This window comes from Colius striatus, chromosome 21 (assembly GCF_028858725.1).
Source record: "Colius striatus isolate bColStr4 chromosome 21, bColStr4.1.hap1, whole genome shotgun sequence".
NCBI lineage: Eukaryota > Metazoa > Chordata > Aves > Coliiformes > Coliidae > Colius > Colius striatus.
Window position 1 is genome coordinate 3,803,651 of NC_084779.1, and position 24,182 is coordinate 3,827,832.

A 24,182-nucleotide genomic window follows, 5' to 3' on the forward strand; every position below is an offset into this window, starting at 1 on the left:
CAAACAGGACATAGGAGTATTTATATTCCTCTCCAAACACCGGCACAAGCAGCAGGGGTCTAGTGGGTGATTTATGAGGTGGGAATGCTTCTTTGAACTGTATGTTAGATGGGGGTTGCCTTTCCAGAGTGGAGAGGAACATACGACGGCTGTCTTCTCTGAAGAGCTCTCACAGTGGCTTTTACCCAGGTGGTCACAGCTGCTAGGTACTCAAAATGAAGTCCTCTCTGTCCATTCTCTCTCTCTCACTCACATACAAAGTCAACACACCAAAGAAGGCCATTTTTCTTTTATTTATTTCCCAGAAGAGCTCTTCCTTGCACTTTCCAGATACGATACAAAACAAGCAACAGAACTTTTGTTTCATGTACAGAAACAGTTTGTTGGAGTATAAAGAGTTACTGGTGATCGTTACTGAAGAATGTTGGCTTATTCCAGGGGCACTTCAGTATTCCTGAGGAATAATCATTGATTTCTCCTTCTTTCCCACTGGGATAGTCTTAGTCATTAGTTACTGTTCCTGTAAAGCAAGAAGGCTTATATGATTAAAAAGCCATTTGGGTTCCTTCCATGGAAGGTGCTGTACGATGTAAAGCAAGCCACTTGGCTTTGTAACATTTCCAGAACGTAGGGTAACATTTTCATCCTTGGCTAGACTGAGAATTTGAGCATGCAGAAATGAGGAAGCTATTTTCATACCAGAAACATGCCATGTTTTCATGCACATAAGCCTCCATTTTCATAAAAGGGGTTGCTTCAAAAAAACCCCAACACTTTTTGTTCAAGATTGAACAGAAATCGGATAGAAATCAAAGCCACAAAGGGCAGGAGGAAAGGCTGCAGTTGCCAAACTTCTTGTACTGTTGCTCATCAATATAATTCACATTGCTATCAAAGTACAGGGTTGTGGGGTTTTGAGTGATAAATAACACAGGCTAAACAACCTGAAAAGTATGATACTTTCCACTTTGCAAGCAAACCTTAGGCCATGGACTTCTCAGCCATACTGTTTTAAGCCTTGAAAGAATTGCTAGATGTTGATTCTAAATTCAGCTGAAGTCAGTGACATCCACTTGATCAAATTACTTAAAACGCCCTCAACCCCCTGACCACAAATGAGAACTTCCTGCATTTTTAGCAGTCTCTGGGTCTACATGAATGGCTCTTGCATTGGTGTGTTTCATGATCAAATGACTAACCCAAAGGATGGGCAGCCTGATGATCCAAGTTACAGCAGGAACAGCTGCTTTGCAATCTCCTGATTCTTTGCTACCATGAAGGTCCTCTGTCCTCTCTCATTCTCATTCTTTGCTATCATGAAGGTCCTCTGTCCTCTCTCATTCTCATTCTTTGCTATCATGAAGATCCTCTGTCCTCTCTCATTCTTATTCTTTGCTACCATGAAGGTCCTCTGTCCTCTCTCATTCTCATTCTTTGCTATCATGAAGGTCCTCTGTCCTCTCTCATTCTCATTCTTTGCTATCATGAAGGTCCTCTGTCCTCTCTCATTCTCATTCTTTGCAATCATGAAGGTCCTCTGTCCTCTCTCATTCCCATTCTTTGCTATCATGAAGGTCCTCTGTCCTCTCTCATTCTCAGGAGTCAGTATTAAGAGCTTGAAGAATCAAGAATTCAAGCTGGGTAAAGCCTCTGACCTCATGGCTGACCCTGGTTTGAGGACAGACTAAAGACCTCCTTGAAGTCCTTTCCAACCTGAGTTGCCCTGGGATCCTATGAACTTGACAGGTTTGGAAAACTAGAAATAATTTTGTTCAAGCTAATTCATGTTACTTTTCCCCCTCTCTTAATAAAACTCATTTTCTTGCAGAATCTCACTTTTTGACAAGTTAGCATTTGAACAGAAACTCAGTTTTGTCCAGAAGTCCTATAGACTTGTGTTACAACCATATTTTCTAGGAAAAAAACAGATGAGTGATAAATGTGACAGTATTTTCCATGCTCCTCACCAAGAGAAATGAAATAATTTTGTTGTAATAACCCTGGAGCCATTATCCATGACACGACATTTTGGAGGGAATTAATGACATTAACCATTAGATAGCTTCACCCACAGCTTACTTCTCTCAGCATGTTCAGCCTTTTTGTGCCAGAGAAAGCTAGTCGAGACAGTGCACTGGAAACTATTTGTCTAGTCTTGTGCCATGCAGGCAGCTGCGCTTCTTCTGTGGAGTGTCCTTTCAATTACCTCATGCTTCAAAGGACCACCCTTGTTCCAGAACACAGATTAGCCCTTAATTCAAATTCTCTTACTAGGCTGACCTGAAAATCAGTTTTATGTTCCCATACATCCCTAGTAACAAGCACCTTTGAATGAATAATGCTTTCTCAGAACACATGAACGGGGCATATCCTACTCACATGAGGCTACAGACATGTTATTCCAGCTTCCTTTTGGAGACATACTTTGGAAGAATAGCCTCAGGATGATGGGAAATGGGTAACATGTTTTGATGTTAACAAATCTGGCCAGGAGAGTCATGCATAGACTTTTGATTCTGGGCTGCAGCTGTCAATATTATTTACATCACTGTTTCTCTATATTGCTATCCAAAATACTTTATTCTGAAGAAGTTGTTCAAGAATCTTGTTATTGTTTCTCCTTAACAGGCAGCTGAAGAAAATACAGAGCTCCAGAATGATCAGTAAATAGCCTAAAAACACCTTCAGGCCTCTTTCATCAGGCAGGTTAGTGATACAGAAGCAACTTTTGCATTCTGTGTACTTGTCATGAAAACCTCCTGGCACGGCATTTCACTTTGGTACTTCCTGAAGTGCTCAAATAACTGTAAATATGTCCTGACAGTGATAATATTGGATCGTACTGAAAACACTGAACTCATCTAAATTATCCTCTTAAAAAATAGTTAAATTGTACAATTTCTTCAGACTAATTATTACATCACTATCCAGCCAAACAAGCACAAAACTTACAAGTGCTGAACATTTTCGTGTTGAAATAAACGCAAACCCCACAGAAGATCAAAGATCTGCTTCCACAGGCAGATTTACCTGACGTGACTCTTGAGTTTGTTCCCAGGTCATTTCTTTTCAAGGCTGAAGACAGAATCTTACCATTAAGTTGTTTTTTTGTTTTTTCTAACATGTACTTTTATTACCTTTTTCAGCTTGTGGGAAAACCTACCTGCAGGATCTGTTAAACTAATTCTATGTGTTCAGTTAAGTAAATTTATGGCTACACACACCAGATATTCAAGATTTCTGAAGAGTAGGGCAGCCACACAAGTTTCTTCTTCCTAGCAGTCTTTTTGAAAGGCTGAGGTGTTTAGATGTATTGTTTAATGCTAACTTATAGTTCCCAATCAGTAGTAACTAGCACTGATACTTACTTTTACAAATTTACCATGGAGAAGATATGGAGACTGGAAGTCATGTTGACAATTGGAATAAGCCATTCCTAACCCCATCCCTGACCCAAAAGCGATAGGCCATGTCTTTCCTGTGGGAGAAGGCAAGCAGAGAGGAAGAGTTAAAGTCAAGAAAAGATGCTCATTTCATGTGATAGTGAAAACACTTAAATAATCACCAAAAAACCCCCAATAAATGAATGGAAGGTACATGTTAGGCATTTTCAACTTCTACAAGTACTAAAATCAGCTAAAAACTAGAACAGAAGAACAAGAGTTAATAGCAAGACATTACATTTATAATCTAATAGAGAGCAATCTCTGAATTGAAGAATATTATGCTTTGGTAACAGAGTAAGTAAAAAACAATTAAGTTGACTTTTTAAATCCTGGCAAAACTGGCATAAACTGATGTCTAGACACATGGCTCCAGTAATTTGGCTCAGGGTTTCCTGCAATTCCAGAATCCGAGCTGAGCACAGTAGGAGCTTAGAGAGATGTTGCATGTAACAACCTTGTTACACAACACTCCAAAGTTTAAGTAAGTCCATTTCAACTGAAAAGACATGACTGATAGTGAAAGAATTGGTCTAACACACTGATTAAGTCTTACATGCCTCAAAGATTTCTTGGTTTTAAATTGCACCTACACTAGACAGAAATCAGGAAACCAAGGCAGTCAACATTACTGCAGTACACTTACTTTTGAAGAAAATGACTGAGAAAACAATCCCTAGTCCAAATCCAGCACCTGCAAGAAGAAGTGGAGTGAGGACTATGATAATGGAAAGCAATGGAAAATGGTTTAGTTCTTGACAGCAATTTTTTGTTCCATCTTAGGAATATCAGACTACATGTTATTTCAGCACACCACAAAATGTTCTTAAATAGGAATTCTAGGAAAAAGATCATTAGCTCCTGTTGTTTTAAGCAACTGTAAGCAACTAATTCAGACTAGAATCCCAACATATACAAGCACATTATCAGGAAGATTTGGGAAAGAAAGCAGACTCTCATCCTAGAGAAAGTTATTGAATTTCTGTCACCATCTACAATGTGGAATTAAGATTTATTTGGCTCATTGTCAGCAAATGAGAAACACTTAAATGAAAACTTATTGTGTCCTTGAGCTTTAGATTTTGCAGATGAATATCTTATTGTATTTCGTTTATCTCACTACTTTAACTACTTCAATGTGTGTCCTGAGGGCAGCGAAACTTTGATGCTTTGTGTTACCCTATACCTTGCAAAAGAAAGCTCCAGGCTGCTTATCTTTCACATCCACAACATTCATTATGGAGCATATTTAAACACATTAGGAATGAATGACTTTTCACATCCTTATACTATATTTAGAAATGACTGCAGCAGTTGAAAAAAATATATTCTTACAAAATTTATTCATTAAAAAACCCCTCAGCTGGCTTATTTTAAAATGAATCTTTGCTTTCCATGGAAGATGTGCTTCTGATTTTTGGTGAAAAGTCAGGCAAGTCTGCAAAACTCCCCTCCAGACCCAATAAAGGTAATAGTGGAAACTTTCAGCTCAGTAGGTAAATTCTACCTTTAATTGTATCCACTCAAGATGAGAATTTTAGATAAGGCACAGAAATACAAAAGGTTTAAAAAAAAAAAGGAAAATAACCCACAATCAGCCATGAATATGCTCATTAAAAATATACCTAACAGTTTCAGTTTGCAGCAAACACCTCCTCTTACAGATTTCAATTCTCTCCTTTCAACACAGGAAATCTAACTTAAATATAATGACTTTTATTAACTTAAAGCCATATTTGTTAAAAAACAAAATCCTAGAAGCATGTGATCCTTTTTTAAGCTCCTGCTGAACACATTACTGAGTTGAGTCCAGAACAATGTCAAAGAATCCTATACCCACTTCTATTCTAAGTTTCCTTCTGCTCTTTAAACCTTTCTCCCTGTAGAAAGTATACTAACTGTAGCTTCTACTGAGGGACATATTGTTGAGACAACACTTACTGCATTATCTAGTGAATCATTTAAGTGCCTCACGTTTTTCATTAATTACCAAAACTTTGAATATTAGAACAGAGATTAGCAACAGATGATCTGAGCAAATTCCCTTATGCTTATTCTCCTGTTAGGACTTTACTACCCATATTTAACTGAGGGCTAGAAATTCGAGTTGCTTTTGGAAACCCTTTCCATTTTACTACAGATTTTCAATTGTGACAGAGGTAAGTACTTTGCCAGGTCATTGCAACTTTGGAGTAGGCTTACAAAACATGCAACTGCAAGGAAGAACTTTGACTGCCTGCCAAGTGGTCTTGATATAACTCCCCCAGATATTTTAGAAACCGAGCATTTTGCAGAAGGTCAGATTTTCACTCTAATCATTTGCACAGCTAAGGGAAAGTCTCAGATCCTCAGATGTCTGGTCAAAGCTTCAGGCTTTTTCTGCATTCAGATAGTAAGAGATACACTACTTGAAGCATCTCCTATAAGCTAACTACTCATCCTATGTCACTGACCAGCATTTGTATGTAGACTGGAAGAGACATCATGCATCACTAAGAGCAGCAGTTCACCTGTGCTAACTCCTCCACTCCCCCAAGCAGGGCCCTCCTTCTGTACCTTTGCTATAATATAGCTGGTGGTGGCTGCAGCAGAACATTTATCCTCTTAAGGATAATGACTGTCTCCAAGAATTCATCCAACGGACCACTATTTGGCCCTGACCTGACTCCTTCTGCCAGTCTTCTCCTACAATATATGGTTATGCTGCTGCCTTCTTTTGGGCTGTTGTACTTTATGTCTGAAAAGGACTTTGTGGAGGTAGTTATTTTCTGCTCAGACAGCACTAGGTGTTGTTTGAACTGTCCAGTTCAGGAGGCCTGTCATGCAGTGAGTGATACTGGTCCTACATTTCCTGTCCAAGAAAACATCCCCTCTGCCAGTCCAAACAGCTTAGCTAATCAATGAGAAATGATTTAAAGGATGACAAATTCTGCATCATCTCAGTGCAGGGCCTGGGCAGTTTCTCATGTCACCACATTTTCCATGTTACCAGTCAAATCTAACCAGCATGGTGGTAAACTGCTTACTTTTTCATCTTAAGAAAAGTCTGCATTAAGCAAGTAGCTATCACTAATCGAGTTTCTTCCCATCTACTTCCAGAAATTGTCATTATCATGTGTTCTCTTCAGCTCCTTCAGATGCTCTCTCACACTATAGCCACAGGAGAAGCTACAGGACGTTCTTAAAGGTGATTTTTTTTTTGGTTTTGATTCTGCTAACTGCCATTCAGCCCAAGCCTAAACCAAAATGGAGGTCTTCCCCCTTCCAATAGCCAACATCATGCCTCAGCAGATGCAGTCCTGCACAACTGACTTGGGAACGACCATTCTGCCCTTCCTAAACCAGATTTTTTTCTGAAGCAGTGAATCTGAAGGGATTCTTCTTTGTCTTGATAATGCAAATGTAATGTAATTTTAAAGGCAACCACTGCACCCTGTTCCAGCAGGGACTACAATGACCATTTAGTGATGGGAAACTCTCTAGGGTCTTGCCTTAAGTGATGAAAATGCTACAGAGAAGTAAAGCAGGAAATCTGACAGTTAACTTTTCTGTACAAGGAGGTAATTTGAGAAACAAAGCCAAAAAAGTATCTTAGCCTATCTCATCCCAAAGGTTCATTCCTTTCCTTACTGAGGAATGGACTACAGTCTGTGCTGGCAACTACTGCTGATCATAACACCCCATCAACAAGAAATGCTCAGATCTGCCTCCTCACGTCAGTCTGTGCACATACAGCACTTTTCCACTTGGTTTTAAGGCTTAAGAATTGGTTTTAACTTACAATCAGAAGCTTTAGCTACAGTTAATTTCTCAGCCCATCTGGTTAAGAACCTATTTCTGTGGATAGTTTGCCACTCACCTTTGTTCCACTAGAAAGTATTTGTGGTTATGCGGTCATTTCCTCTGTCTCCAAGACCAAGCAAGAGTCAACCCATCTTGTCTTTGGAGCAAAGTAAGGCATTTCACTTTAATTCTATATAAAGTTACACCAGAGATAAACAATGGCAGAGCCCTTGATGAGTTTTACAGGTTTAAGTTCTCACATGCTCAATTTCCTTTTAAAGAGGCAACATGTTGCTTCAAAGAGCCTCCCACCTGACCAGGGGACAGGCAGTCTGCAGCTGTTTCTACTAAAGATCAGCACCTCTAGGCCAGGCTTTAACTTCATCACAATAAAACATGAAAGGTTTATCTTACAATAAAAACAAACGAACATGGAAAAGCTAAGGGCTTGATCCACATCGGGCACATTTTCCCTCCCTTTCTTGCATGACAGACTCTTTGGAAGAAAAGGCCACAGGAAAGAGTACAACACATTTTTCACCTCCTCTGACAGTTTAAAATGTTTAACTAGAAAAACAGTCCCTTCCACCCTCCATCGATCACTTTAGCTGAAACTCATTTACAGTCAGTGTCAACAGGGGACAGGACGGTTCTGTGGACATCTTACTCCTGCCCCCCAGCAAGTGTCCCAGCCACATGGAATTAGTATTAGGCAAGAAGCCCAGGCTTCAGAACTTTTTCATTCTACTTTTTTTTGGCTGGTACCCTTTCCAAGAAAAATGTCACAGTACCTCAAATCAATCCAGCACACAGAAGAGCACGTGCCATATACCCAACAGGACATCATAAAAGTGTCTCAAGGAGAAACACAAATCTTCAGGATGGGCTCTTGCCCCGTAAGAACATCTGGGAAAAGCTTTTTTCTATAAATTTAATCAACAGTCCCTCCAACAGTGATACTACACAGTCCTTTTCTAGGCTACCCAAGTAGCTAAGGGCTGAAGCAGCTATACAGACTGCCACATTTAGATAAACTTGTCTTAAATAGATTGAAACTTAAAATAGAAGGATTAAAATATGCTCGTTGACATCTGGCAAATGTGTTGCTGTTACTACAGCAGCTGGAAGTTTTTAAATGACTTAATAGGCAGGTTTTTTTGTCATCAGATTATTTTTCTTTGCCATTCCTTACACAGAAATACAAAATACAGAGCTTCAGCCTCCTCTCTTTCAGATTCTGTCAATTTACAATTAAAAGAATAATTGAAATAAAATTAAGAAGGTGCTCCCAGAAGATGGCTGCTTGTTCTAAGAAAATAGCAACCACTCTGTGCAGACAAGATTGTCTTAAAATAGGTCAAGGACTTGTCCCAACAGGGAAGACTTCTTCCCAGCCTCCAGTAGGATCAAGACAGCCTCCAGTAGGATAAAGAAAAAAATCTCTTGAGCTTGGTTAGTTTCACTCTGGGGACAGTGACAGTAATAGCTTCCAGGTTCAACAGCAGATCTCATCCATGGGCCTTGATGAACTGCAAGTTTCAAATGAGCATCAGCTCAGTCCAGCACTAACATTTGCTTTAAGTAAGGAAATAGCCAAGAAAAGTCAAGATCTTCAAAACAACAAAGGCAAACAACTCGGAAACTATATTCCCCCTCCTGTTGTAAGGTATCCTGTCCTTACCTCCTTCAATCTCACTTTAAGATGATAAGAGACAATTGTTGTGCAAAAACAGTAAGGAGATCCCTCTTCATAGACCAGAGCCTTCAAAGGGCAGCACTTTGTGCCAGTTAGAAATCCGAGACCATGAAATCACTTATTTACTGAGAAAATTAATTTAAGCAGACTCTTAGCAAGGTCTTTTGTGGCAGGAATCAGATTTTCTTCAAACACCAGCTCTGAAGCTTTCATTTTCATCTCCCCTGTTGTGTGGACTGCTTACATAGCAGACAGAAAAATGAGTGAGGACACTAGAAGAAAACATTGTGAAACTATAAACCAAGTTCTCAAGGAAAAAGCAGAAAAAGTGTTTTGTTTTCTTCTAGCATTTGACTGTAGTAACACAGAATACTTGGACTAACAATATAAATATCCAAATATCATTATAATACAAAAATCCCAACATGCTTTCAGAGGTTGCTTTCACCCTCCAGCACTCCTGCAGGCCAGCTATTGGCCAAAGGTTAACCATAGATAAACATCAGCACTTTTGCAGATGGACACCCAGCAGTGGGAAGGATCCCTGCTCACCCATATCACCCAAGCAATCACAGCCTCATAGCAGACCAGAAACTTTCCATCCTCACACCAGTGAATGCGCTGGTGAGAAGGGAAGGCACATGCATTTCCTCTTTTAAAAGAAAAAGAAGACTGGAAGTTGCTCTTTGAATAGACAGTGGAACAAACGATCTCATCAATACTGCATCAAGCTTTTAGACAGATTCAGGGTTGCACTTGCTTTGGAAGCATATGTAAGAAGTCAGCGAGGTACTCGTACCATGAGAAATACACCTCTGACAGAAAACTCCACCTTGTCTTACTGCAATAAAATATTCCACTAATGAAAACAATAGCAATCCTGAAAGGGAATGTTTTGCTGGATTAAACACATACAAGTTTAGGCTTTTGGAAACCTAATTATGAGGGTCCTTCACATCCACCCAATGTAGGTTGACCATTACTGATGTTTACTGGCCCAGCTAAGAAATAGAGGCAGTTTAGAGCAAGAAGTGTTACAGGAACATCTCACTAGCACCAACGCTAAGGAAAGAAGCCTAATCCTCAAAACTCTCACTACTATTTTATTATCAAGGATGTGCAAGCAGCCCTGAAAGGATTCTCTCAGGAAACCACAGCTGATATAACAAACAGTTGTTCCCACCTACTGCTGTAACGTCTCAAGGACCAAACGAGTGGTTTAAGGTATTGCTTGGCTAGAGTCCCCTTCCCCTAGGCAGTGCCACTGTGTGTAACTCCAAAGAGGGCAGAGCTGGCATCTTATCAATGCACTACTGCAGAAGATAAGGAAGTCAGTGGGCATTTGGATTCATTTCAAGCAGAGAAGGTCTTACATGGTCTGGGGGTTATAAATGGCTGCACTCGGATGGATATCCCAGCTCTTCTTTCAGATTTTCTTGCATGCCAGAAGTATTGCCAAGAACAGGCTGGAACAAGGGTTGGGCAGGGCTTCCCCCAGCCTGGCTCACAGCTTCAGTTAGTGAGCTGATCAGGCACACCTAGGCAGGGCAGTGTTTCCTGACTCAGTCAAACGGCCAGCCAAGAGGAACAGCAAGACACAATGCACTTAGACTTGGATTCCCAAAGATTTTCCTCTCTCTTTCTTCCAAAACAAAGTAATAGACCCATAATTTGTGGATGGTCTTTGTATTCAGAACTCCACTAACATAACTAAATAGGGCTGTTAGATTCTTGAGTAAAAGCCTATTCTCAGAATAACATTTGTCCACCTCTTCCAAATAAAACATTTTTTGTTTGCTCTATTGCCTCCCTGCACGGCTTAAGCCCCAAGCTGTTAATATTTACACTATTTGGTCTGCTACAAGATAAAACTAGTAGAATTAGACCTTTTCTTGCATGACAAAGGAAAATAACTTGAGGTTACAAACAAAGTCCACATAATGAAGCAGTTGTGTGCTCACATAATATTTGTGTTCTCCAGTTAGAAACTAAAGTCTCCTGACCGGGTAGCCAAGACTGGTTGGCCACATTACAATTGCCAAGCTAAAAAAAAACCCCAAATCCTTCAAAACAGGAATTTCAGGATTGTTGTATATTTAGAGAAAGTTTGATCCGGTTTTCAGAAAGCATAACCAAGTTTTATCATTACACAGACAGACTTGATCCTATTCATAACCATGTGAAGGATTATTTAAAAATACTGACATTGTAATTCATACAATGATTCTTTCTGAAATAGTCAATCTGTGGAATGACACAAACAAAACAATTTCACCCTTGCCATTAACAGAAACAGCTATGCAAACAGGCCAGATGATACAAGCCAGAAGAAATCATCTAACAGTTACAGGAGAATTGAAAGCACTTTGTTCTCTTAAAAATTCCTATTAAATGGAAATTAGAAGCATGTTATTTTCAGATGTCATAACAGAGGATTAGAGGAAAATGAACATTGCTACACTGGGTTATTTACAAGCTCCCAGGCTGAATTTTGGTCAATCACAGAGACATACATCAAAACATTTATATCCTGCAAAAAAATGAACTTCAGCATAGCAACTTAACACACAAGTCAAGAAGCATTCCTAGGATTGCCTTTCAATATCAGGTAAATGACAGTACTCAACTCATTTAAAATGACAACTTTCAAAACAAACCAAGACACACAAATCTCCCTCTCCTTACACACACAGTCTTTATTGCCTCTGTTCCCTGGAAATGTCATAATAATAAGAATAATTTGTCCAAAATTATAGCCTCACAGAGAAAAAACAACTCAGGCCTTCTTGAGTAATTGTCTTTCCAAATAAACAAGCATGAACTATCAATTAGTTAAACAAATAAACCAACCCTTTAAATAAGGTTGGAGGCTGGTAGAATGGAGGAACACCACAATACTATTTACTTCCCCATCCCATCTCTGACAAGGTCCACTGATAAAAACAAGGAAATGGCTGTGAAGGCTGGTGACACAGGAGCTTATGAAGTTTGGCAAGCTGGGAAGAGAAAGAAGGGCACTGTAGTTTGACTGTCCTTCCCAACTGGGTGATGTCAGAGCCAGCCTGATCTGGATCACCCATCACAGAAAGAGCCTGATCAGCCAAGAAAGCATAAGCCAGCCCACTACACACACACACCACTGGGGTTATGATTTAGCTAGATTTCCCCAGAAGAATAAAAATCGCTAGACCCACTCTCATCATTATCAAAATAAATGTCAGTCGTAATAAAAAGGAGGTGAGTACATAAATGCAACGTTTTGATGTTTTATGCAGACATACAGAGGTTTACAGCACTGAACTCTTTGAAATGAAATACCATCTTAACAGTGTCTGACAATCCACTCTGGTTTGAACTAACAGGCAAAAGAGATTTAATACTATATTACACGATGTACACAGGTAATGACCAAGAAGCAAAAAACAGAATACAGAATTTCAAAAGATGTAGTGTCAGATAAATATGTATTTTGGCCATTTTAGTGGCAGGAGATCAAACTTCTTCCAATAGCTTGATCTCCAACTAAAACAGCACAGCACAACTACAAACAACATAGCCAACTACAAATATAAGGGCTTACGCAACTGTAGTGGAAAGCCTGACAAACTAATACAAGACAGGGCAGGCTGCATAGCCCCCAGCTACTAATTAAAAACATAATATTGCTAATAGATATATGCTACCTTCCCTTCTCACTCTCTTCTGTTTCCCATGTCCCTCCAGCTCTTAAACGAATCCACAAGAGTTATAGAATCACAGAATGGTAGGGTTGGAAGGGACCTTTAAGAGATCATCCAGTCCAATCCCCTGCCAAAGCAGGTCCCACCTAGATCAGGTCACACAGGAACATGTCTAGGTGTGTTTTGAAGACCTCCAGAGAAGGACCCTCCACACTCTCCCTGGGCAGCCTGGGCCAGGGCTCCCTCACCTCAAGAGTAAAATAGTTTTTTCTTACGTTTAAAGGGAACTTTTTGGTTTTTATCTGTCTCTACAGCTCTCAGACAGCAGAAAGCCATCAGGTGTGCAAGGTCTCAGTACTTTATTTACAGGGTCTGGAACGGGAAAACACAGGGCTAATCCCAATGTTTGTTCTTCCCCAGCCACTGGCTGGAAGGAGTTCTCTTGCTGTAGTACTCAGGAAGGAAGTAAAGGAATGTACAGGAAGGAAACTGGCCACAAAATGGAAAGTCCAACAAAGTAGTAAGGATTTGGTAAGCTTCTACATCCCACATGACAAGTAACAAGATTCTCAAGTAAAAAAGTTTAATTGCTTTCTTTTTTATCCAGTATAACAATTACCCTTGACAGTTTATTGGAAACTCCAGTAAACTTTGTAGTGATGTTACAGAAACAATCATCAAATCATGCAAGTCTTTAAAGAGAAAACAATCTATTTTCCACTGAAATAGTCTGAGAAGGTTGGCAGCAGCAGTTAAGAGCTTGCATAGCAAGGCCACCAACTCACTTTGTACTTAAAAGTCATCATCATCTTCAAACACACCAACTACTGAAGCATGAATGAACTTCTGAGTTGTTCCCACCTCCAAAGTTCATATTAACAAAGTCACTTATTAACACATTAACAAAAGGTCAGCAGCACAAACAATTTCAATTACTGGATCAATCATAAAAGCACACAAAACAGGGAAACACTACCATACATAAAGTGAAATGTGTCTGAGGCCATCACACCAGGTTTAGGGCTAAGGATAAAAATCAAAGAGGTGCAGATCATGTGCCCTTTTTGGTCAATCTGATAAAAGCCATGAATTTTACTGATACCACTACTGCTCATTGTCATGAAGCTAACACTGAGAATCCTTGGTCTAGAACACTAGGGCAGAAAATTAAAATGAAAGGCCTGCTGAAAAGACATACTGTATCAACATCAATCCCATATCCACTCTCCTCCAGAGAGGCTCTCCATGTACAGGATACCTACAAGTACATATCCATCCGTAGCACAGAACAAGTTTGTAATTTAGTATACTTAATATTTTATGATAAAGCAACCAATGCTATGGAAACATAAACATATCTGGATAAGTTTGTCAGGCAAACCTGAATAGAATTTTATAAGGCAAAACATTGCTCTGGAGTACTTGACACTTTTCAAAGGCCAGTTATAAACTATGAAAGTTTCAGTTTACTTAAAATTATTAAACATCTTTTCTAATGGAAAAGTATTAAGCAACTATAAACCCAAGTTCCCGTCAGCTTTCAAGCACAAAAACCACTACAGTAACAAGAAATAAACACTCATGTTTCTCAGCTATTATTTATGGTTCTAAAACATCCTTTTCTGTACCAACAAAGAACATGCACTTTTTGTGTCTGATACTTCACTTCTAGCTCTACACATTGCATTTAAAAGATTTACCTTGGTAGATCTGTTTCATGTAGCCACAACCTCTGTTTAGTCAACCTGGCTGTCTGAAGAGCACTGAACAGTGCATACACAACTACAATCACTCATAAAACGCATAGTTCTAAGTGAAATGTTATGAATGGTGTGTGGCAGATCTGAAGCACTGCAAGCATTTGCACAGTCCTAACTTGAAGGACAAATAAACATGTAAGAAAATCAACACATGTGTTCCTCTACTGAAAGAAAAGGCACAACTGCCTGCAGCCTTGGGACAGAAAGCTCCTCAATGTCAAACCGTGCACACTGTGCTAAGTAACACATGCCAAAGCTATCATCGTGTCACGCTGCGTAGCGCTTTTAATAATCGCAGCCCACCTCGTACACTGAGTGATGTGAACAGCTCTGTAGAAACACATTTCGAAAACCAAGCCGCCGTCATACCGAAAAGAAAGGTCGTGGCACTGAAGGACCGGGCTGTGCCTACCCGGAGCCCATTCATTCTAGGCAGGAGGCAGCCCGCTGGCCGCGGAGCTCAGCGCAGAGGGAGATTTCTCACGGAAACCTCTCATCTTTAACCGACGGGGTAACCGACAGACCGTCCACTAAAGGATCACAGGTAAGACGCGGCCAGGCCGCTGAGAAGAGCCCATGGGAGCGGGCCCGGCGGGGGTTCGTGCCCGCCACCAAGGTCACCTTGCCAGATCCGGGACAGCCCGGGCTCCCTCCCCCTGCGCCGGTCCGCGACCCCCGGGGGCACTGCTTGTCTTGCACTGAGGGCGAAGCCGCAGGACACCCCACGGCCCCAGCCCCGCTCACAGCGCGCGGAGGCCACCACCAACTCAAGCTGGGCCCGCAGCGGCTGAGGACATCGGGCCTCACAGGGCTCTCCCCTGACGGACTCGGCCGCACCGCGGGGCCAGGCGAGCGGCGGCCTCCCCAGCCTTGGGGCGCCCGGCCGGCCGCTACCGCTCCTCCCTGGGTCCTCCCCCTCTGCCCTGCCCTCCCCGCCCTTACCCAGCTTAACGGCGGAGTCCGCCAGACACCGGTCCCACTTCCTGCCCAGCTCGCCCTCCGACGCCATCTTGGCCGTCCCCTCCCACCGCACGCCGTGCCCTCACCTCCTCCCTCAGCAACTCTCGCGAGATCTGCCAGCGCCGGCAAGTGGCAGAGCCCACAGATCTCGCGAGACTTCCTCTCCGGCCCGGCCCGCCCGCCGTTGTCAAGGTTACTGGCGGGAGGGCGCGATGGCCTCCGCGCTCGACCTTGGGTCAGGCCCAAAACCCTGGTTTTCCTCGTCGGACCCGGCCCACCACAGTCCCAGCCCTTCCTGCGTCCCATTTCTTCAGTCAGAGCTCCTGTTGTATCCTTGTTACTCCTGATATTCCCTCAGCTTAAGGCAGCATCTCCCATCTTCTCACAGACCAGGGACTCCGGCCTTCCTCTGCTGACTTGGTCCCCTCAGAGCTGTCACCTCATCCTTGGTGAGCCATCTGTACTGTAAAGTGTCTCACTGCAGGGCTGGGTATGTCCCACTGGACACACATTCCTATGTAGGTTTTCCCTCACTAAAGCTTTCAAAGGTCTTGCATCTTTGCTGGCTGTACTCAACTTCTCTTTAAGGTCTGGAATGAGGTACAAGTGTGTGAAAACAGCCACTGCTAATCCTTATTGTTGTCTCAGGGATCACCTCTTGATAGCAACCTATGCCCCACACTTTCTTGTTCAATTGGGTAAAAGAAATCAATAATATCAGGAAGAGTAACATTCAAGAAGTTATTCTATGCAATGAGATACTAATATTAGAGTAAGGAGTTGTGGGAACGGATCTTAAATATTTCTGGGTCCTTGTCACATCACAAAATGTGCTGCAGTGTGGTGGGACCAGGAATGTAAGTGTGAATTGTGTCAAACTTCTGTAACGAGTTTTATATTGCAAATGTTGTGTAGGCTTTCAGGAAAGCATTCTCCAGAAGCCTTGTGAAAAAAATACAGTGTTTTGTATGTAACAACATCCTCATTCACAGTCAGCAAGGCAATTTTTAACAGCAATTACTTGTTTTGATTTCTTCAAGTTATGACAGTTTTCTTTATGAACTCAAAGAGGAGGAGGCTCTACTGCTTTATAATACTGAAAGTTCTTTAACAAGTCAATTAAAGATTAAAGCAACAAATAGAATATAAAACTCTCTAAAGCTGGCAAGAAAAATTCTGAAGTGATTATGTTTGTGGTCTTTGATTTGTCTTAAAAGTATTTGACCTAGATTCTGAGCTAGAGCAATAATTAAAGATTTTTTTCCCTATATTTGGTTTAGCTGAACTCCTTTACATATCACTGAAAAATCACAACTGCCTGTTTGTTTTTTTTCTTTTGCCTTTATCTAATTGGCCTTTTAAAAATCTCTTTGTGGAAGGCACATGTTTAAACTTAAGACCTTGCAGGTTCAAGAGGTTTCCCTAGAGAAGGCAGCTCTTGTTCTTCTGTAAAGGAAGCTTCCTTTTCTCTTCTTCTCCCTGCAGTTTACCCAAATCAGTTTGCCTTGCTGCATATTTGGTATCAAAAAATAGAACTGTGCATCAAGTTACTTATAAAAATACCAACAGAATCGAGCAGTTTTTTCCCTGTCTGGATAAAGAAGTGTTTTCTGAAACCACTGACCCAGTGGTACGTCCCAGGGTGCCAGCTCCACCCTCCCATTTCCAGACAGCTCTGGAAAATATCAGGAGAGGAAAGATACTTGAAGCTGCCAGATAATTCTTCTTTTTTTTTTTTTTTCCTCAAAAATTCAATTCCAGAAATCAGTGTTTAAAAACAAGGCAGGAGTGTGGTCTTCTCTTTGGGAAAACCAAATACCCTATGCTGGCCAATGTGTAGTGTCACTTCACACTTACTCATTTTCAGATCATTAGGCTCACTGAACAGTGCTGTTTCTTTGGGGCTGAAGGAAGCAGTGGTGAGCTGTTGGACTATGGTTGCTTCATAAAAGATCCTGTTGCTGTGTAACAGGTCCCAATATATTTTGACAGCCTTGTGTCAGGAACCTGGTGCATTTCAACCCTTTCTAAAGGGATGGAACAGTTCAGTGAATTGTGTTGAATGTCCAGCTTCTTTCTGAGAAATCAGTCTGCTTCTTTTAAATCCCAGAGTCACTGAGGGATCAGAAGGGGCTCTGGAAAACGTTAGCCATTAAGGATCTAGAGCACGTTTTCTGTACCCCTTCCTCACCCCAGGGAAAAATTAAGGCAGGAGGGAATGTGTCCAAAGACAGCCTTTTCTCTCCATTGCTATAGTTACTTGGCAATTAGACCCTCTCAGTGTAATATTGAGTATTTATTATCATATGACTCCAAGGTGATGTTTAGAACATGCAGTTTTGAAAAAACCTTTTTTTTTTTGCATTTTATAGCCCAGCATGTGCTGTCCCAGGGTTCCTTCCCTCCCTTCTCCCCTCACACTCTCTTCTTTCTTTCCAGTAAATAAATATATTAAAAACTAGAGAAGGCTGAAATGAAGCCAGAAAGCTTTAAAAAAGCCCTGCCTTTCTCTGATGGAAGTCAGCTTTTATTAGGTTCAAACCTTCTATCACCAGTTTTCTAAACTACATACCGAACTTGAGTTGTGTGTTAAGTTAGTAAGACTACTCACAGACTAAAAGTTCAGGATTCACTTAAATGAAGTGCTGGTTAGTTTTTCAATAGACAGCCATCAAACGAGCCAGAGGCAGAACTGAGAATCTAGGATGAATTAAGTAGCACTATTATTCTTTACAATTGTTATTTCCCTGGTGTCTTGTGGAAGAAGCCATGTAGAGGGCATGTCTGTACATGCACATGGAGCTGAGGAGCTTCTCTGGGGTTGCACCAGCCAGAATCCAAAGCCCCTTTTCAACATAACCAATGTTCTTTTATGTTTACTGTTTGTCCATGTTTTTACATAGTGCAGTATAGGATGGTTCAGCTCCACCCCAATAGTTTTTGGTTTAAAATCTTGATCCTTCCTCAGGATAAGCATATCACTTCTTTTCCTTTTTTTCAATGAATCCTATAGCATCCCTCCTGTCAGTTCCCCACTGGATACGAAGGTGATCTTGAACTTGTCTTTTCCAAAGAACACACATAGAAGTTCTCCCATAGTTTTAAATAACACAAATCACCTCCCCCAATCATTTATTACTTTAATTTTTTTCTGCCAAGAGTAGCAGTGATCTGCATAGGCAGACAGCAGGGTAGGAGTTATCTGCTTGAAATGGTTGCCACAGCCTTGGTAGTTGGCCCCCACCTTGCTGTCTGTACTTCCAGAATGCTTCTTGCATGTTACAGAGAGAATCAGACCTGGGTATAAAACTTCAGCTTCAGTTTATCAAGTTGTTTTTCCTCACAGATGCAAGCTGTGTTCACCAGTAGATACTGATGCTTATTTTTCCTCTCTGAAAGCCTTCTTGCTATTCAAGCAATGACAAAAAAAAAAGTCTTAAGGCCAAAATCTGAGGAAAAAGAAACCTCTCCTCAGCAGGACTTTGCCCTAAAATGGGAAAAGTGCCAGAGACTCCATTAGGTCTACTGTGCTATTCTTACTGACTTTATGTGGAAGGCAGTTGGGTACTGTGGTGATGAACAATAGTCTAAAGGCTGAGATAGACCTGCATTAGGAGAGGCAGTGTGTGATGCAGAGAGAAAGAATTTGGTCTTTTTACAGTGATCACATTCATGTTAATAAGCAAAGTCCATTTTGTGTCTGTGCTAATGTATTTTCATGCCAGTTTTGCAAAGCTGAGGTAATGTTATATTCTGCAGCGTGGTACCGCTGGTTACAGTCATCAGGTAGGGCTGATTGAAGTGAGCCTTTGAGAAATTGAACAAGATGTGTCACAGCTTGTTGTGCTTGTTCTGCTTTTAGCTGCGAATATGAAGTTTGCCCAAAAAAATCTCTGGAGAGAAGCACTTGTGTGGAAAGACTGATCTGAGTTTCTTGCTCTTATGTTCACCACTGTGGCATTTCTCATCTTTCTTTGATGTGTGTTCTTTTGTGATCATTTTTAGTTTAGAAATAGGAAAAGAATGAATGCACTTTATTGATAGAGTATTTCTAATGAATAAACCTGCAAAAAGAGTTCCATTTTTCATCTCTTTTAAGTATATTATTCCATTCATCCATGTCACTGGCTAATTCTATACAGCTTCAAACTAGTGAACCATTATTATTAAGAAGGAATTCAGGTCCTTACAATTCTTCTGGCTGGTATATTAGCAAGCTTCAAATGAAATGCAACATGTTGAGGAGTGGAAAGTTTTGTTTCTTTCTAGTGCATTTAATCAGCTTCTCCTTGATTCTTTTTTAATGACAGGCTGTAGACATTATTACTACAGTTAATGACCAAGTTTAACATGAATGTTCTCAATACTCTCTTTACTCAGGCTAAAGCCATTTCTGAAAGCCCCTGTGTATCAAGCTTTCTGGTCTTAAAATAGAAAGTTAAAAGAACAGTTGCAAGCACAGAAATAAAGAACATCCTAGGATATGCCACTAAGTGGAATGTGCCAGAAAACTAGCAATCCCAGTAATTTTGCAGTCCACTATTCTAGACTGGTATAAAAATCACAGAATCACAGAATGTTAAGGGTTGGAAGGGACCTTGAAAGCTCATCCAATCCAACCCCCATGCCAGAGCAGGACCACCTAGAGTAAGAACTCGTCCTGGCAGGTTTGGAATATCTCCAGGGAAGGAGACTCAACAACCCATCTGGCACTGCTGGGTTCGTTGAGGTGGGACTTCAGATGTGTCTAGGTTACATTTGCCTGTCTTATATTAAACATTTTGTAGAAGACAATTGGATTGAAATCTGCAGGATATGTGAAAACAGCGTGGGGTTGCAATCAACTCAAATCAACTCCAAGTCTAGCCATTGTGTTCCCAAAATGTGGGCAGGTCCTTTTGGATTGAAATAAAGCAACTGCTGTTAGTGGATGAATATGGTACTCTGTATGTGGAGAAGAAGAAATTCTTCTATGTCTAGTATTTCGACTCAGAATGCAGAGATGTGACTTTTTAACATGTCTATCTGCTAAATCCCCTCTGTGTGGATATTGGCTTCAGATGAGTGGCTGAGTCTGCCCTTCAGTCTGTGAAAGAGAGGTATGAGACATGAGGTGGTCTTATCTATTTAGGCAAAGCAATTAGAAGATCATGGTCAAAAGCATCTAGTGATACGTGTGCTTGAGTGATGTGGAACCTTTACTTTCTCTGCCGTTACTGTGATGGTGCTGCACTGGTAGTAGAATGTCTCAGTTTTGGCGAGTATATGGGTGTCTTGGGCTGCTGGTTTATTGTATTTTACATTACTCAAATGAGCAGATCTGCTTGGGTGATAATGAAGTGGAAAAAAAGTCTGGTTTTAACATTCTTAGGGTATATGTGGGATGCCTCAAACCTCACACTACATGGGCATATGTTGTTTCTCATTAAATATGGTATTTTAATTTACTCATCGTTCCTGCAGTGAATGGGGAAACTCTTAAAACCTTTATATTCCAAGAGTACTTTCAACGATGTTGCTTTGGAATTGGAATGGGAAAGAGGCCTTTTTCTTGTTTGTGTGCTATTTTGACAGTGTGTACAAAGATCTCCATAGTGAGAACTATCTGTGGCTTGAATATGGAATTCCAAGATGTTTGGTAGTGTTGTAGGTACCTTTTTCCTATTTTAGTTTCCAAGAAACACTTTGTTTTCAGACTCAAATCAAGTGATGCTTTTGGTTTACTGACTCTGACTAATAAAACCCAGCAAGCTCAACTTTACCATTGCTGGAAGACTCTTGCAGCAGTAAATTTAATTTATGAGAACCTCTAATAAAAGTTTACATATCTTTCAAGTGCCACAAGCTTGACATGAAAGAAAATGTTCAATCTGACCTTAAAAAAAGCTCAAGATATCTCTTTTTCTTTAATATAAAAATGAATATTCAGTAAAGCATGAAAGTTTTTTCTAGGACCTTGTTTCTAAGCATGTTCTCAGTCACCCATGGTCCTGGCTAAACACTGGAACCAACAAAATAAATACCATTTCAGCATGCAAGCAGGAGGATGAAATAAAAACCACATTGTGTGGGACCACAACTGCTTTATGAAGTTCAGGCTAAATGTGAAAAGTACTTTGTGATGCTAACAAGTATTTATCCTTTTGCTTCCTTGAATACAATCAAACATACAGGGAAAGCACATGTATTTTATAGTTGCTGACTGCAAGATCAAAAGCCTTGTTATTAATTACACATGAATCCAATGTTGTAGAGCCGTTAAGCCATCAACTGACATCATTGTTTGTTTCCTTTGTTTATAGACCCTTATTTTAAAGATGTGTAATGCCTTCTGAGTACATTCTTGTCTAGGTGAGCAATTCACATCAAGAGGTGTGGGAAATGCCTGTAACCTGTACCACCACCACCCAGCACTCAGATTTATCCAGTGGCCTTGAATTAGCTGGATTTGGTGTCTACCGCTGCATGAATCGCAACAGAAACCAGGATGGCTACAATTGTAGGTACAAACCCAGAGCCTTCTGGCTGCTGAGATCCACTCCACATTGCAAAATGCAGCCTACAAGGGAGAGTCTGCTCCTACATCTTAATAAACAAACAACAAAAAAATTCCTGTAAGCATGTCCTGCTATAAACAAGCAAAGCAAGCAGCTGGTCCTCATTTGAAAAGATGTTACATCCATTGCAAAAGGCATCTGCAGATCTTCTTAATGCAAATATTTTTGGGGAAACAAAAAGCAGCTGTTTATTCTTCTTTATACCTATTAGCAAGAAAACAAAATCCAGGATGCTCGTATTTCTTCCGCTCAGAAAAAAACATCCTCTTGGCCTCAACAGTCATTTGGATCTCAAATTGTTTAAATTATACTAGGCTGCCTAATTGTGCTATTACTCTGCTTCTTCAGCAAGCAGCTTGAAATTTGCCCAGTGTAACAAACAGACTTGTTTTCCTTCACTACTTCTGGTAGGCACCTCTGAGGGAATATAGGGATGGAAGGATCTGGGGATTGCAAAACAGAAGCCACTTTGGATTGCTGCATTTTACAAAGCACTTTTTATAACCCTGGTTTGAGAGGGTTGGGCTGACTGGTATGGGCAATGCACTGAGCAGCAAATGCTTTCAGAGGTTATACTACATGACAAAGTTATTTCCCATCTTTGCTTGTACTTTGTAGCTTGTTATTGGAGTTTTATGTGCTTTTGTTCTTCTGTGAAGTAATACAGCTCCTGCTTTTCTTGAGATTGTCCAACTGTTTTCTGTCTTTGGCTTCCCAGGTTCATTTTGCTCCTACACTAAAACCAAAGGATTAAAAATGGCAAGAAAGGAATGGAAAAAAGCAGATAAAGGCTAAGTCAATGACAATGGTGACAGCAGATTGTCAGAAGTCATTAACACACAGGGCAGCTTTGGTATTTTTTCTCCCAGTGGCATGAGCAGTGATAGCTGTGTGTGTCTTGTGCAAATTCAGAGTGAACAGCTATGCTTGGGTGCCTTTGCAACTGGATGCATGTCTGAGCAGTTCACTTTCCTGGAAACAGAGCTTGTCTGTTCCAAACTGGAGGCTATGGCTGCTTTGTGCTCTTAACTTAAATGAACAGAGATGTTTATCTCTTAGAAAGTCCTGTCTGGTGTCTGATAGCTAGGAAAATGTAGAGTCGAGCCACAGACTTGGTGATAATGTCTCAGTGAAAAGTCAGAGCTTGGCCCTGGTTGCCTCCTGCTACGTCCAAGGGAAAAATTAAGCCGGGTGCGACTCCCTTCGTCAGCATTTCCAGCTTCTACAGCAAATAAGGGAAGTAAATGGAACAACAAAAGGGCATTTGGCTCATAGGAGCCAGGCTGCAGTGCAGGAGCCAGAGAGCATCAGTGGAGGGTTCTCAGCATCCTGGCAGCAGAACTCTGGGGAAACACGGGCCAAATAACTGTTCTATAAAAGCTGCAGAGTAAAGTGGTGTCACGTAACGAATCGGGTGCTCTCCGGGGGTCACTGAGTGTGTTGCAGCTCTTAAATTCACAGCTCTGTCTTGAGAAGCCTGGAGCTTGGAATCGGGATCAGTTTTGCCCAAGATCATTCAGATGCTGAGTTAGTGCATTAGAGGGAAAGAAAGTGCTTTCTTTCTGGAGCAGTTTGAAGGAAACAGAAATGTTTTATCTGTGCAGCCACCCCGATTTGCTGATTTCTATCTCGCCTTATTGCAGCTGTCTGAGCCCTGGAGTCATCAAAAGATGTAAGCATCTGCTTAGCTTGCAGCAGGTACCTACACGCTTTGCCGAATCAAAGCCTAAGCTCCCAGAGAAGGCTGAACACTTGCTTTTCAAATTAATTAAACACCCAGAGGCTGATTATTTTCCCCGTGTTACTTCAGATGCGTTACAGGCGGCGCCGGTAACGACGCTCCAATAGTTACCTCTGTGAAGTCCAGTTTTCAGCACTGATGAGGTTACCAAGCCGTTACCTCTTCGGGCTGACGTTCTCCCCTCCTAAATGCCTGCCTTTCGATGAACCCTGAAGCTCATTTAGGCGACTAAGAGGTGTTCAGAGGAGGGCACGACGGGCTCCCGCCGACAGCCCCGCCCCCGCCTCCGATTGGCTGGGCTTGCTCCCCGCGCTGGCGTTGGTGTCGCCCGCCGCCCTCGCGCCAGTGGCGCTGCTCCCTGCCGGCGTCTCGCCCGCTCCGCCCCCCTCGCCCCCCCCCTCCCGGGGCGGGGAAATGGTTTTTCCCGCTCCGCCCTCCTGCCCCGCCCCACCCCGTTCGCGCGCCGCGCTCCATACTTGGCGATGGCCGGCGAGCCGCACGCTGATTGGCGGCGCGGCGCCGAGGGGGCGGGGCGGCGCGGCGCTGACCCGGATGTTCACTC

The 24,182-nt window shown here is 41.5% G+C and overlaps 1 protein-coding gene across 1 annotated transcript; it reads right to left on the reverse strand.

The window, feature by feature from the left end:
• Positions 1-274: 274 nt before the first annotated feature.
• On the reverse strand, positions 275-15,400 carry MICOS10 (mitochondrial contact site and cristae organizing system subunit 10). Its single transcript, XM_062013138.1, has 4 exons — positions 15,305-15,400; positions 4,090-4,137; positions 3,369-3,478; positions 275-520 (listed from the first exon to the last, which is right to left on the reverse strand). Exons 1-4 carry the CDS (start codon positions 15,369-15,371, stop codon positions 512-514), a joined length of 234 nt encoding a protein of 77 aa, XP_061869122.1. The 5' UTR covers positions 15,372-15,400; the 3' UTR covers positions 275-511.
• Positions 15,401-24,182: the final 8,782 nt, after the last annotated feature.